The sequence below is a fragment of the Pelodiscus sinensis genome, chromosome 8 (genome assembly GCF_049634645.1).
Source record: "Pelodiscus sinensis isolate JC-2024 chromosome 8, ASM4963464v1, whole genome shotgun sequence".
Classification (NCBI taxonomy): domain Eukaryota; kingdom Metazoa; phylum Chordata; order Testudines; family Trionychidae; genus Pelodiscus; species Pelodiscus sinensis.
Genome location: NC_134718.1, coordinates 45369813 through 45384804, shown reverse-complemented (window position 1 = coordinate 45384804; position 14992 = coordinate 45369813). Strand labels below are relative to the sequence as shown.

The 14992-nt window shown below is 40.5% G+C and overlaps 1 protein-coding gene across 11 annotated transcripts in view; it reads right to left on the bottom strand.

Annotated features, from left to right (window-relative positions):
- Window positions 1–12274, bottom strand: part of CFAP46 (cilia and flagella associated protein 46) — a 213819-nt gene extending 201545 nt beyond the window's left edge. For 8 of the 11 annotated variants that reach the window (XR_012905646.1, XM_075935218.1, XM_075935221.1 and 5 more), the window contains exons 1-7: window positions 12084–12220; window positions 11091–11182; window positions 9952–10076; window positions 8509–8640; window positions 6924–6988; window positions 6275–6439; window positions 1455–1578 (exon numbers count right to left, since the gene is read on the bottom strand). Coding sequence is in view for 10 of the 11 variants with exons in the window: in XM_075935218.1 (XP_075791333.1) it covers window positions 1455–1578; window positions 6275–6439; window positions 6924–6988; window positions 8509–8640; window positions 9952–10076; window positions 11091–11139 (660 nt within the window). In the remaining variant the exon portion in view is untranslated. Of the gene's footprint in view, window positions 1–1454; window positions 1579–6274; window positions 6440–6923; window positions 6989–8508; window positions 8641–9951; window positions 10077–11090; window positions 11183–12057 lie in introns of all 11 variants that reach the window. The other 3 variants (XM_075935219.1, XM_075935220.1, XM_075935222.1) reach the window with 3 other exon arrangements.
- Between the last annotated feature and the right edge of the window lie 2718 nt (window positions 12275–14992).

Here is a 14992-nt window from a genome sequence, read left to right as displayed (position 1 = left end):
TACATGTAGCTGTAACACTATTCAATGTATATATCAGTATGAGGACTATAAACTTTAGAATGGCAGCATAGATCTCTCCCAGCTGAGCTATAATAGCTATGAGAAGAAGAAGCATGCCAAGCCTCTAAAGATTACATATGCATTTCTAGACCCATAAAACAGACCAGATAGTCAAGAACATGAATCTGGAAGATTCCTTCTGAGAGCTTTTGTGCCTAAATGGATGAGATTTGGATCTGCTATTTTAAAGATTTGGGGTTCCAATTATTAATATCAATTTTTGGACATCAGTTAAGAGCTCATAGACTTCTGGTTCACATACAGTGCACCTGGTCCTAAGCCAAAGAATATTTTGAAGATGAAGATCCATCTATGGCACACTGAAGTGAGATCCTGGGGAACATACTCTGGGCAGGTGTAATGTCATATGATTTAAGCAACAAGTCTCTAGTAAGCTCTGTTACGCAGAACACAGATTGCAAGTGGCAATTTTTGACAAATGGAGACTTGGCCAAATTTAAATAGATTTTAATGGACACCATAAGAGAGACTTTTGTGACCCCACAAATAACCCCTAGCCAAATATAAGTTCTGTTGCAAGCCATGGAAATGTTACAGTTTCCCAAGAAACGTTTGGAAAAATGTGTACAATGAGAAATATTAAATTCGTAATAAAGAATTGTCTTATAGACTCATCTTCATTGATTTCTCAAGTACTTTGCTGCTCTAGAATTTTTGACTTTTAAAACAGGACTTTTGTATATTAAAATATTTTAACTTAAGTTACCTTATTTATGAGCTAATAATTGTAAACTGAGCTACTTAACAAATTGGATGAAGAGTTTATTAATCCAGGTTATGCTTACAAAGTTATTAATATGGAATGTCCTAAAATTTTATAATTAGCGGTAGCTATCTCTTTGATATTGTTTATATGACTAATAATCTGGTGTAAAACTCCACTGATATTATTCCAGTGCCTAAATATCAAAATGAATAATTATGCAAATTATTTTTATTGCTGATATTTCACTTTGCCATACATTAGTTCTATGTTGCTTTATCTTGAATTAGTTGTTATTTCAGTTATAATCAAGCTTTTGACATTTTTGATAAACGGAAAAGAGAAATTCAGTAATAAAATTTACCAGAAACTGCATTCTGGGATATTTTGTGAGCTTTGTTTTGTGATAAGCCACTTTCAAAGTCACATTTATACACTACAGTTTTGTACTGAAATCCTTTATTCATGATGTAAGCAGAATTCTAATTTCACAGTGTGTTTTGCTAATTCAGAAAACAAATTCTGATCCTTAATTTTACACGTGCGCGCGCACACACACACACACACACACACACACACACAGATATATCAGTTCTGTTGCAAACCATGGAAATGTTACAGCTCCCCAAGACATGTTTGGAAAAAGTGTGTAATGGGAAATGTAAATTACCATTAGAGTAAATATGTGTTGGTATTTATCTGGAACATTATTTTTAATGAATGCTGCTGCTGTGGATGAAAAATCCACTGCTTCTTTCATTTTTGAAGCATCCAAAAAGCACTCAAGTAGCTCTCTGCAAGTCAAACAAAAATATATTAAACACGTAATAATACTTTTTTATTATCAACAGAAAATTTTACTTATTTACATTCTCTCAGGAGAGTTTGTAAATTCATACTTGTCTCAGAAGACCTGCATGTTCCCCTTTACAGTTCTATGTAAATGAATGATACTAAAAGGCATTAATTCCTAAACAGGCTCGGTAGTAAGGGGGTAGAGAACAAATGGGACTCGGCAACTTTAAAAAGCCTGGGGTTCCAGGCTGCTGCTACAGTGGCAGCAGCAGCTGCTAGAGCCCTGCTAAGCATGCTACAGGTGGTGCTGAAAGGCCAGCTGGAGGAGGCTATCCCTATACCCGGGCCTTCTGCACAAGGCCCCACCCCTTCTGTGGCATGGAGACAAGGCCCATTCCCATCTTGTTCAGGGGCACGGCGAGTCTGTCAGTTTCCCTGTTCCCAAACATGAGGTTAAACTATAGACCTTCTAGCTCCAAGCCCCTTTCTTCATCTGGAATACCTTGTATCTTTTATCTTCTTTTTAATGCAGTGTTTTCAAAATCACACTTTCAAAATTTTCTCACAAGTAAGCAGATTTGAGGGTTTTTTAAAATATTTTTCAGTCAAAGAATTAAACAAAAAAATCAGAAATTGTGAAATCAAATGAAACAAGGTGGTATAACATTTCAGTGGGCTGTATTCTAAGATTTCTTTTTCTCTTCCTGATGATAGGATTGGACTCCCAAATAGGAATACCAACCCTTCAGGACTGTCCTTGGGTCTCCATGAATAAAAGGTTAATCTTTTATTCGAGATTATATCATGTAATGAAACCTCCAGGAACATGCCCAACTAAAAGTGGCAACCCTACAAGTTTATTTATACTGTGAGTAATGGTACTTAATACTGCATTTTCTTTTAATTAAAATGTTAGTTTTAAGGAATATCAATGTAGCAAGTATTAAATGATTTCAAAATTAGCTAACAGGTCTCAAAAACTGTAAGAAGAAAAATTATAATAAAAGGGATACCTCTAGTTTTGGAGGCTCATTGATATTCTTTACCAGGAGGGACTGGAAAGCCTGCAATCTCCTGCTCATATTTATAAGCTCAATTACAATCAAAGGAGGGGGCTTATTTTGAAACATATTTACAAAAATAATTTTGTAGGCTTGTTGGATAATGCTCAGAGATCTATTCATTCAACGTATCCAGGGGACATCAGAGATAAAAAGCTTTTAGTTTCCTTCTTAAGAAAGGTTCTCAAAGTAGCCAAAATGACCTCACGTTCTCCACACTTAAATACAGGTTTAGTTATGCAAGCAGGCTTCTTATTTTGTGCTTATCGCTCACACCTCTGTTGTGAACCTCCACACTTTATGGAGTAGAACATAACAGTTCAGTTGTGTCCTTTCAGGATCACAGAACAGGAAACCAGAATTACCCTTTACACAATATTACCAAGAGCCAAACTAATAAAGGCATGATGAAAGCATAGCTAATGTAAATATAAAGTGTGTGGAGACCTGTAGCCAAGTAACTTAACCATTTCTCAGTTCTGCCTAAGCAAGAACAAAAAATCCCATCTAAAATATCTCCATGATCTTATTTAAATTTTTGTTACCCTTCTCCCTGAATTTACAATTTCCTGCATTTCAATTATTAATTCTTCTTCATGCTACTGGGCCAACTAAACTAGTGTCATGTTTCGACACCTCATTAAAATGCTGATCCAGCAAAACAGATGTACAATTTTAAGATCATGATTAATTTAATTGACTTCAAGAAGAGTAAGGCTAAAAGGCTGAAAAATATGTACATGTTAAATATATTTATACATAAAGATCTATTTGCCTCATCTGTAATGTAAAAAAAAAATAGAATACCTGGACAACAGTTAGAATATTGAACTCCAGCTAGCTAACGTCAAAAAGTACAAGGCTATGGAAAATTATACTACAGAAAAATACATTGTTTTCTCACACTTTTTCTAGTTTTTATATTTAAAAAAGCAATAAATCAATGTTGATTTCTTCCTGTCACCAGCCTGCAAACACCATTTATCATGATCTAAAGCAGCAATACAGTAGGACAAGCTTTACTGTACTTCCAAAAAATAAACACTAAATTTAAAGAAACAGCCTCTCTCAAGATAGATATATGCTATTGTGAAGTTTGTGATGAAAATCAGAAAACTTTGTTTCGAGAATTTGGATTAAACTGCTGCTCCTTTTGAGTTTTTATTCTAATATAGAGCTCAATTATAGCTTCGAGTCAAGCCCAGAGTAGGGACAATATGTTGTTTCATTGCTTGATGTGTGGTCCAGGAGGGAGGCAGGCAGATTTATGACTCAATCACAATCTCTTCTTTCTCCTCACTACTCCAGTGAGTGAGTATATCATGCCTGGTATATATCCTCATGCTACTATGCTGACACAGCTATGCTAGCTGGGATATTAAGGAGGGGCTGAAGCTGTGGTTCCTCCCAATTCCTCCCTCTTTCTTCCTAAGCACTAGGGATGTGAAATAATAACTGGTTATCCAGTTAACCAGTAAGCATCAACCTACTCTACAAGCAATATGGACATTTTAAATGTCCTTAATATATTTGCAGCTATAAAAAGGAGATTATAATAAACTATATGGAACTTTTTTTATTATAAGTATCAATCGTTCTAACCTTGTATTCGTTACTCTAATTTCTGAACGAATAAGACATACAGGAAAAACCTAGAGGTTATATAAATATGAAATAAAGTCAACTTGTTTAAATATGAGCTATGTCACTAGGAACCTTTTCAGGGTGCCTAAATTACTATTCAGTTCTCCCAATGCTATATAACTTAAAATCTAGATCCACAGACAATAGTTAATTACCTGAAATTAACTAGTGATATGGTTGAATACCACAATAAACTCCTCTTCTATTGTCAGGAAGGATCAAAACTGAAATATTAAATCAAACATGGTATCTGAAGTTCTTTCCCTTCCCTTATTTTTGATCTCCTGTTTTGGAGAAGAGGGTTGCTACAGAAATCGTGGAAGCCAAGACAGCATGGCTAATGTTCATTCCAAAGGCCATGTTAACAAAGCATCCTCATCAACAGTTAGCTTTAGAAAATTAGAATGAGACCTATTTCTTTTATTCTTTGGGATATGAGGCCTGTGGCTTTGTTTCAAATTAGTAAGAAAGCTTCTTTAAGATAGTATGGAAGGAAAATGTCACTAAAACTCACTAATAAAAAAATAACATCTTAAACGGAATCAGATTACTTTGATTAGAATTTTTTTCTAATATATACTACAGTAATGTATGCACGAATTATAAATGGCAAAATTAGTTCACATATTTTACAGGGATGAAATGTGCTGTCTGAGAATGAAGAATAATGCTTATACAGAAGGATGTCTCAAAAACATTGAATTTCAGAAAGCATATTACCAAATGATGCATAACTGATGAAATAGATGGAAAAAAACCCCATATGCCACAACTGACTGAGTATTCATTTGTGTGCCTTTTACTCTAAAATTGAGAATTTAGTATACATTATTCAAGTGTCACTCACTAAACACATTTATTGCATGAAATTTCATGTTGATGTACATTAAACAGGAGAAAAAGTTAATAAGAAAATTAACCTTTCACAAATTCATTTGACATTTCATATGTTTATGTGAGAGAAAGGGAGCCCCCCTGGCTACTGTCCAGATAGCACTTCAGGGCCTTCTTAGTTGTATAGCCACAGACTGCACCATTCTTCCATCACAGATATGATGCCTCAGGCAGAAATGACTAAAGACTGACAGTAACAGAGCTTCGCTCCAAGAGTAATTCCACAACTCTCTTACATACAGGAATTTTTATTTATTTTGACCACATGAAACAAAAAAACCTGTTGCAGAGACAGGGAATATAACTTTGCAAATCTTGTGACATGCCAAATACATTGATATCACTACCGTTTTAACTAGGGATGATTAACTAGGGATAGTCAAGTAGTCAACTACCCGATAAGAGGTAGCAACGGGGGGGGGGGGGGGGGGGGGGGCGGGGAGGAAATGGTGCACCATCTCCAAGATGGGTAGGAGGAGCAGGGAAGGCAAAGCTGTAAGGTTCCAGGGACGGCACGAGCTGAGACTGTTCAGTCCCAGCTTGTACCGCCCCGGGAACTAATTCGGGTGGAGCTCTGCACTTTAAATGTAGTAAGAGCCCAGCGGGGTCTTACTATATTTAAAGTGCAGAGCCACAGAGCTCACGCTGCCACATGGAGCTATCCCCACTGCAACTCTGCACTTTAAATGTAGTAAGAGACCGCAGAAGCGCTCCCCCTTTATCAACTAGTCAATGCAAATTCCATCAACTACTTGATTAGTCAATTAACCGATAGTTGATGTCCCTAATTTTAACCACAATGCAAATATCAAACTGTAGTTTCTTTCATACTCAAAATAATGGTTTTATTAAAGAACAGTGAATGTGTCTGATCCTGCAGTCTTCTCACTGCTAATTTTCACTGTCTTGATATAATCTAGTTACTGATCTATGTACAAAGTATGAAATTCTGCTCTATGATTTACAAGTTGCAGCATACTCACAATATATTTATAATAATATTTAATATGCCAGTGATCAAAAATAAACTCAAATGGGAGCTACGTGCACAAAAGGACTACAGGACCCTGGTCCTAAAATAACAGCTCAGACTTACATCATGAGTTCTGCTCGCCATTGCTTGTCTTGTTCTTCAGCTTGATTTAATGCTGTTACAATCTGAGATAGGCTGGGAATAAGAAGGTAGCGGAACCCAGGCTTAAGATATGGCCTCACAATCTGCCAGTAAAGGACTGATGAATTATATATTAAAAAATAATATCTGAAAAACAAGAAAAAGGATTTTACAACCTGAGATAAACACATACTTTTTAAAAAGTATTGTAGATTTTAAACAACAGAAGTAGCTACTGGGTCTTTCTATTGTTTGTACAGCACCTACCATCTTGATTGAGCACTGTAGGCACTTCAGGAATATAAAATATATCGATGTGAGCTAACATTGTGCTCTATTTCCCACCAGCAGTTATAAAATGGAGCAACATAAGCAGCCATATACATCGCATTAAAATGTGTTTATATTCATCTTGTGTCCTTAACACTGTCCTACTATTATTTTTCATATGGTGAAGCACTATTTTTGTTACAGAAAAGAAGTAGAAATGAGACAGAGATATGCGCCACAAAAGGATCTGCATTACCCAACGCCCCACAAAAATGAAATTATGAGAAGCAATTATCTTAAAAAACCTAGATCAGTAAAAGTGTTGAAATTTGGAACTGTAATCCCTATCAGATAATTTTACCTTGGATCGTGTATTGCAAAGTCTAATGCTTTCATTAGGTACATTACAAACTTCTCAAAATTTTCCTAAAAAATAACAAAGAATTGTTAAAGCTTGTCATACACAGGCCTTTATTAATCAGTGCAATATTACCAACCATTTTCAGTCTATTTTGAAATTATTAGCACTACAGATGGGGCTACCAGAACCATTTAATATTAAATTTATTTAATTCTTTCTATTAATAAAGACTCTACATCAGCTACTTATAACATTGCCAAAACTTAATGATTTAAGCTGAATTTTTTGCTGACAGAGGTTTGGAAAATTTAAACTAAAATGGCTGTCATTTCCAAAGCCTACGACAGCCTGTATACCATGTTCACCACTTTTAAATGTTACACAAAATATGCCTTGTTAGGTATCTTTGGTAAACTCATAATCTGCTGAATATTAACATTCTATTGAGATATGCATAACAACACTGTGTAAAATTATAAATTTTACTGCATGATTATTACTGAAATATATTGTAACTAGAAGATTTTCCTGGTGTTGCTCTGGATTTTTATTCACTTTTTATTATTCTTCATTCAAATTATTGCTCTGGCGTAGGGCTGAGGATGAGGGGTTCTGTATGCAGCCAGGTAATAGCGTCCATTCAGTGTCCCCAAAGTTGTCACACACAAGTTACTATTATGGATGGTAAAAAATATTCTGAAAAAGTTTCATCTGAAAATGATAATTAACTGAATCAAAATGCTTCAGCAAATCTCTTATAGATTTGTCAAAACTACAGCTGAAACACAGGGATACGTGCCAGTTTTCCACAGTTCCCATGTTTAGTAGGAAAAATGCCAACTTTGACAGCCTTGGCTAGAGCCAGGGCTTTGGGGGCTAGCAAGGTCCCTGCTTTGCAGCAGCAATCTTTGGGAACCCAAACGGAGTCAGTACTCTCAAGACTGCTAGGCTTCCTGCTCCATGGCAGGGATCATGCCATTCTCTAGAACCCCAGCTGGAGCCAGAATGCTGAGGGTTGTTGGGCTTCCCTCTTTGGATCAAGAGGTTTGCCAAAATCCAGAGTCTCAGCAGGAGCGAGCACTCCAGGGGATGCCAGGGTCTCACTCTATGGCAGCAGTCCTGGGAACTCTGGCTGGAGCCTATGATGATTTCCAGCTCCATGGTACAGGCCCTGGAAGCCTATATAGCCCTGAGAGCTCCCACTGGGGGGACAAGCAACCCTGAGAGTTCCAACTCAGAGAAACTGACATTTTTGTCAGTTTCATAGCTGCTATTCAGTAAATTGCAAGAATGTCAGTTTCAAATATGTGTTTGCAAACACTGTTTTAGTGTTACTAAACCAAAATGTTTGGGTTATTTCCAGTTTGCAGAGAACTTTTGGTAAATACACTTTTGTTCTAATTTGGAACAAAAAAATATGAAAGTCCAAAATTTCTGGTGAACCAAAATCTCCAAATTTCAGCCCGCACTCCTTCTCACCCTTGCATAGAGAGAGAGAGAGAGAGAGAGAGAATTTAACATTAAACTATGAACATTCTTAAAACTAGATGTTACCATAATGTTAAAATCCACAATATTTTCTCACCAAATTATCTGTGGAGAGTGGGGTGTACAACTGGCCTTGGCACAGGTATGCTCTACCCATAAACTGGTTTACTGGATGTCTTCCTTTAAAATACATCTGTAGACAGTCACTGCTAATTTCCTGATATCCCAACTAGAGCAAAATATTATTTAATTTTTTTTAAGTGAACAATGCAATAAATAATGGGTCAAGAATGGTCAACTTTTTAAAGTGTGTGTTTAGTGAGATAGCAGTATGTAAATTCATAGTCCATTTACAAATGGAAAGTAAGGCCAGCAGAAGCAATTTCAATACATCAAGATTTTTAACCAATCCTCCTCCACCCCCCCCCCCCCCCCCCCACCAAAAACACCACTATGGAAAAAGGCAATTTCTTACACCACAGATCTGGTTTCTGGGTTTATTCAGAGTCACAAAGTAATTTACTATAGTACAAAAATATTTATGTTTTTTATATTTAACACTGTATTGCACATTATTAACACAACTGTTAATTGAAAGGTCAATTCTGAATTGTATAAACATAACCAGGGGCAGAATTTAGCCTACAAAATCTTTTTTTCTGGAAATGATGCATGACACCTAAATAATGCTCATCAGTTTCCAAATATCAGGTACAATGTATATGGATGGCAGCTGGTTAAAAGAAATAAAAACCTTTTACTTATAAACTACATACTAAAAGTGTCGTTATGCCATCCACACTGCTCCAGCCGGGGAACAGGGTTGAGGGCTCATCCTGCCTGCCCACCTAGCACTCACACCAGGGAGTAGGGTCAGGGTGCAGAGGCTTAGCCTAATCTGCTGGGTACTAATCAGGGAGTAGATTGGGGAGTTTGCTCTGCTCCAGCTCCTCTCCCAGCACTCCAGTCAGAGAGCAGGGCCAAGGGTGCTTTGGAACCTCATATGTCACCTTTCAATGCAGAATCATGTCTAAAAATATTTCAAAGTTATAAAAACCTGAATCCTATTTTATATGACACTCAGACAGCAGCAACCGTCTCATAATTAGAATGTTTTCTAAGTTTCTGCATGATAACAACAATACATCAGCAATTCCTCGTCCATCTTGTCCAAACAGCTCACACTAGCAACCTCAGAACAAAAAGAAACAATGATCACAAAACTACTAATATCTCTCTCAATGGTCTACTTCTCTTACTCTTATGCTAATCAGAGGCTTCAGAAAGTACAACTTGCAGATTGATGAAGTTTTCAAAACTGCTGACTTTGGGAAGAACATTGGGCATAAGCCAAACAACATATCTAAGCAATTGTTCTGTAAAGTGAGAAAATTGAAGCATAACAAAGTTCAGAATCTGTATTTCCAGGAGACCTGACAATATCATTAAATATTAATTTGCTGAAGCACTGTTATAGTATAATCTAGACAGTTGTTTTTATCTATTACAGATAATTAGCCAACTTAGAAAATGTAATTACCTGTAATGCTTGTTCTGCACACAAGACATATAAATCAGAGCTAAAGCTCTCTGATGAATCAAGTGCAGATTTCCCTTGATTGTCTGATTTGATCAACTTGTAAGCATTCTTCAAAGCTTGAGTATCTATTAATAAAAATAGCATATGAAAGGTGACAAATAGTATTCTTTGTTTTATGCTAGAGTGCACAGACACTTAACAGTATTATTTCAAGTGATCAACTCAACTGCAAGACTACTTATTTTTCCTCAAAGTAAAGAATTGTGTATTTTCATGGAAAGGTTATCAAAGGAATTGTGTAAAGCTAAGCACCTGCCGGATAGGAGTTTTAATGAATCTCTTGCAGTTTTAAATTAAAAACAAAACAAAACAAGAAAACAAGAAAACAAGGGACATTTAAGACCTGTTCAGTAACTCCTTGAAGTTAATGAGAATCTGCCTATTAACTTCATTGCACTTTAGATCTGGTTCTTAAAGCAGTTATTTTAAATAAATTGTTTTGAACTAAATAATGTAACTAAAAAGAGTGCTGTATTATTGTATTTACTTCTTTTTATGTCCTTTTAACAAAAACATTCAAAGCATTCAGAGAAAAATACTTTCTCTACCATTTTGTATATATAAAACCAAGAACTGGTAAATGAAAGCTCATGATACCACCTACAGGCAGTCCCCGGGTTACGTACAAGATAGGGACTGTAGGTTTGTTCTTAAGTTGAATTTGTATGTAAGTCGGAACTGGTACATATTGTAGGGGAAACTCTAGCCAAACATTTCTCCAGAGCTCAGTTTTATTCTCCCACACCTCACTTCCCTTAGTCCTTTATTCTCAAGCTGAGGTGTCTGCTGAGAAAAGCCGCTCCACGTCTCCCTGGTCTGCTGGGAGGGGTGCTAGCTTTGCGTCTCCCTGGTCTGCTGGGGGGAAGCAGCTAGTGCGGGGTTGCCTCACCTCGTTTGTAAGTAGGGATCTGATGTAAGTCAGATCCATGTAACCCGGGGACTGCCTGTATATGTTTTGTTAGTCTATAAAGTGCTACCAGACCATTTGTTGTTTTTCACTGTAGTGAAAGAACTTTGCTAGCCCTCTTTTATTTAAAAAGATACCGAGTAACTTTTCTATACATTATGCAACCATTTACCTTGGTGGTCCTGAGCTGCAGACAGCTGCTGTCTGATCACTAAATCCATGTTCTCAGTTACAAAGCCTTGAGCAAGTCTGCGCTGAACAAATCTGTGTTTGTGGTATGAATGCAATAAACACAATCGTTTCAAATAAACACTAGTTATACAGATACTTGAATTAATCAAATCAGATTTTAAAAAACCCCTAAATTTATTTTTGTTTCATAGTTATTACAGGTTGGACCTCCCTGATCCGGCACCCTGACTGATCCAGATAAGGGATTTTGCTGGACCCGGAGAGGTCATATCTGCCCCCTCCACCGCTGGTCTCCCCCCAGCCCTGGACTGATCGCTGCCCTCCTGGCCGCCACCCCCCATGCCACCAGTCCCTTTCTCCGCCCCTTTTCCCTGCTATGCCCGAGCCCAGCTCCCTATTCGTTGGGCCCTTGGCCGCTCTGGACAGCCCCGCTGGGTTGTGCCTGGCAGCCCAGTTGCAGGGAGCCCAGCCGCCAGCCCTCCACTGGGACTCTCTGGTCCTGGAACATCCGTGGCCCGTTGCCGGGCCGGGAATCCGGGTTTACAGAAGTTCAGCCAGTCCTGTGCTATTAAACCTCCACTCGTCAACCCAGAAGGTCTATTGCATCACAAATGCGGACGGAGGGAGGGGTGTTGAATTATCTACGGAGCGGAGCGCGGCTGATCTCACTTTCTAGGGACGCTGGGAAACCAGCAAAATAAACGGCAGACAGTTTAGACCCTTGCCTTTGAGTGGAACGCGCACAAGGGGGGGGGCACCTAGAGTGCGTGGGGCTCCCACTAGTGCCGGACCGGGGGGGGGGGGAGGGGGACACGATAAAGGCAAGAACACACGGAAACGTAAAGTCCTGCCAAGGCGTCTCCACGCCGCCATCCCAACACCGCCCCGTCGGAGACCGACTCCACTCGCTAACCCTGCTCTCCCCCCGCCTCCTGCCCCACTCCCACCTCCCCGCCGCTCCGGGGCACCGCACCAGTCACTATCAGCAAGCGGCGCCCTCCATCCCCTGCTGGGCAACCCTCCACGCTCACTGCCCGGCGTCTCCTAGCAACGCACCAACACGCGTCGCTTCCCGCTACGGGCTCCTGCCCGGGACACGCTTCCCTCCCCAGCCGGAGCTTTCCCAGCCGCACTGTGGGAAGGGAGTTCTAACGCCTGCCCTCTGCCCAGAGGGGGAAGGAGGCGGTGCGCCGCTCCGCTAAGAGCCGGCTGCGCCCTCCCAGCCGCCTTACTGTGCGGCTGCGGCGGCCCGAACCCAGCCTCGGCCGCAAGAGGGGCTGGCCGCAGCCCCGTTCTGGCCTCGCTTCTCCTCGTGTAGGCCCCCCCGGGCTGCCCCCCATCTACCGCGGGAAGGGGATAGGAGGGGAGGCGGAATGGGCCGCGGCGATCCTGGCTTGGCCCCTGTCCAGCCGCAGCTGCCCGGTTGCAGCAGCCCGGGCGTGGCCACGTAAATTAGCTCCTGCAATCCTCAGCCCCCTGCCTCCGACAAACTCCACATACCCCTGCCCTGAGCCTCTCGTACATCCCAAACCTGACTCCTGCATCCCCCCCCCCACACTTCCAGCCCTCTGCCCTGCTTCCAACATCCCCCCCACACACCCCCTAGTCCCCTGCCCTGAGCTCTTCATACACTCCAGCCCTGACTTCTGCACCTCTCTATGCCATAACTCCTGCACCCCAACCCCACCCCACACTTAAATTTCTTACAGGTACAGTTGTATTGCATCCCCATGCCCTAAGCCCCGGGTTATGATAAGACAGTATGGCTGTGTCTAGATGGGCAAGTTTTTCTGCAAAAGCAGCTGCTTTTGCGGAGAAACTTGCCAGCTGTCTACACTGGCAGCTTGAATTTCTGCAAGAACACTGACTTCCTACTGTCTGAAATCAGTGCTTCTTGCGGAAATACTATGCTGCTCCCATTCGGGCAAAAGTCCTTTTGCGCAAAGCTTTTGTGCAAAAGGGCCAATGTAGACAGCTCCGACTTGTTTTGCGCAAAAAAGCCCCGATCGCGAAAATGGCGATCGGGGCTTTTTTGCAGAAAAGCAGTCTAGATTGGCATGGACGCTTTTCCGCAAAAAGTGCTTATGTGGAAAAGCGTCTGTGCCAAACAGTTTCTTGCCATTTTAACCAGAAAGGACACTCTCTCAATGACTTAACCACCTGCATTCTGCTACAAAGACCTTTTACGTCTGCACTTGAAAGGGAATCCTCTGAACTGTCATTCATGTTAAAATTCGACACTCTCCAAAAAGGAATGAACAAACACTCAAGCTATTTTACCCATTACCAAGATAGCTTCCCCAATTATCACCTCTAATACCATTAACTCACAAACATCCCACTCTCCCCACCTCTAATATCATCAATTCACAGACACTTACCTTCCTTCCTTCCCTCCCCCCCCCCCCCCTGTATCCCACTCCTGTTCTGAAATGTAATTTGTCCTTTTCATATGTGTTCATTTTTTTTAATTGTATCCTTTGGTATATATGGTTGTGACTATTTTCTTCCACTATTTGATCTGAGGAAGTGGGTCTGGCCCACAAAAGCTCATCATCTAATAAACCATCTTGTTAGTCTTTAAAGCGCTACATTGTCCTGCATTTTGCTGTGCCAATCTAGATGCTCTTTTCTGCAGATGCTTTTAACGGAAAACTTTTCCGTTAAAAGCATTTCCGCAAAATCATGCCAGTCTAGACATAGCCTATCTGTAAGAAATGTAAGTAACTTTCACCACTGTCTCTTGTTCTGGTGAGCCCAAGTTGGGAACAGGCCAGTCACTAGGAATGGAAGTGTCCAGGGAACTGGCACCAGCAATAGGAGGGACTAGGATTCAGCCACCTAGCTCCCATGGCAACCACTGCCAGGAGCGTAGCGCTGAATCCACCCACATTCCAAGCACCATCTTCCCCAAACACTGCTTCCTGCTCTGCTGTTCAGGGGAGTGTTTGTGATGGCCTTGTGAATCCCATCTCTTTATCCACACTTAGGCTGCATCTAGATTGGCATGATTTTGCTCAAATACTTTTAATGGAAAAGTTTTTCCATTAAAAGTATTTGCGCAAGAGAGCATCTATACTGGCATGTGCCGTTGTGCAAAAGATTTGTTTTTGCACAAAAGCATCCGTGCTAGTGTAGACGCTCTCTTGAGCAAGAAAGCTCCGATGGCCATTTTAGCAATCGGGCTTTCTTGCGCAAGAAATTAACGTGGCTGTCTACACTGTCCCTTTTGTGCAAGAATACTTGCACAAGAGGGCTTATCCCTGAGCGGGAGCGTCGGAGTATTTGCGCAAGAACCACTGATTTTGTACATTACATAGTCAGTGTTCTTGCGCAAATACTCGCAGCCAGTGTAGAAAGGCAGCAAAATCATGCCACTCTAGACGCACCCTTACAGAAATGAGACAAACAAAAGGGACCAGAGGAAAAAAGTATTAAGGATTAAGGCTGTAGACATTAACTGGCAGAATATAATGTTTTAAAGTCACAACAGAAGAAGCTTCCAGGAAAGCAAACAATTTAGTAACAAGGATCGCCACAAAAGGATGTGATTAGGGATGTTAAATTTAGATTAACTGGCAAATCGAATAAATCAATGCAGTTTGCATCGACTATTCGGTTAGTTGATAAGCAGGCCTCTGGCTTTGAGTCTTGCAACTTCAAAGGTGAAAGCACTGTGGTGAGCATGGGGTCAGCAGGGAACTCAAGCAGTCCCCCGCTGACCCTGTGCTCCCCATGGCGTTTCAAAGCAGCAGTGCTGCATGGAACCTGGGGTCAGCTGGAGGGGGGAAGCAACTAGTCCACTAGTGTGTCGACTATCCGATAAGCATTTACTTATCGGATAGTCAACTGGTTGACTAGTCATTCACATCCCTAGATGTG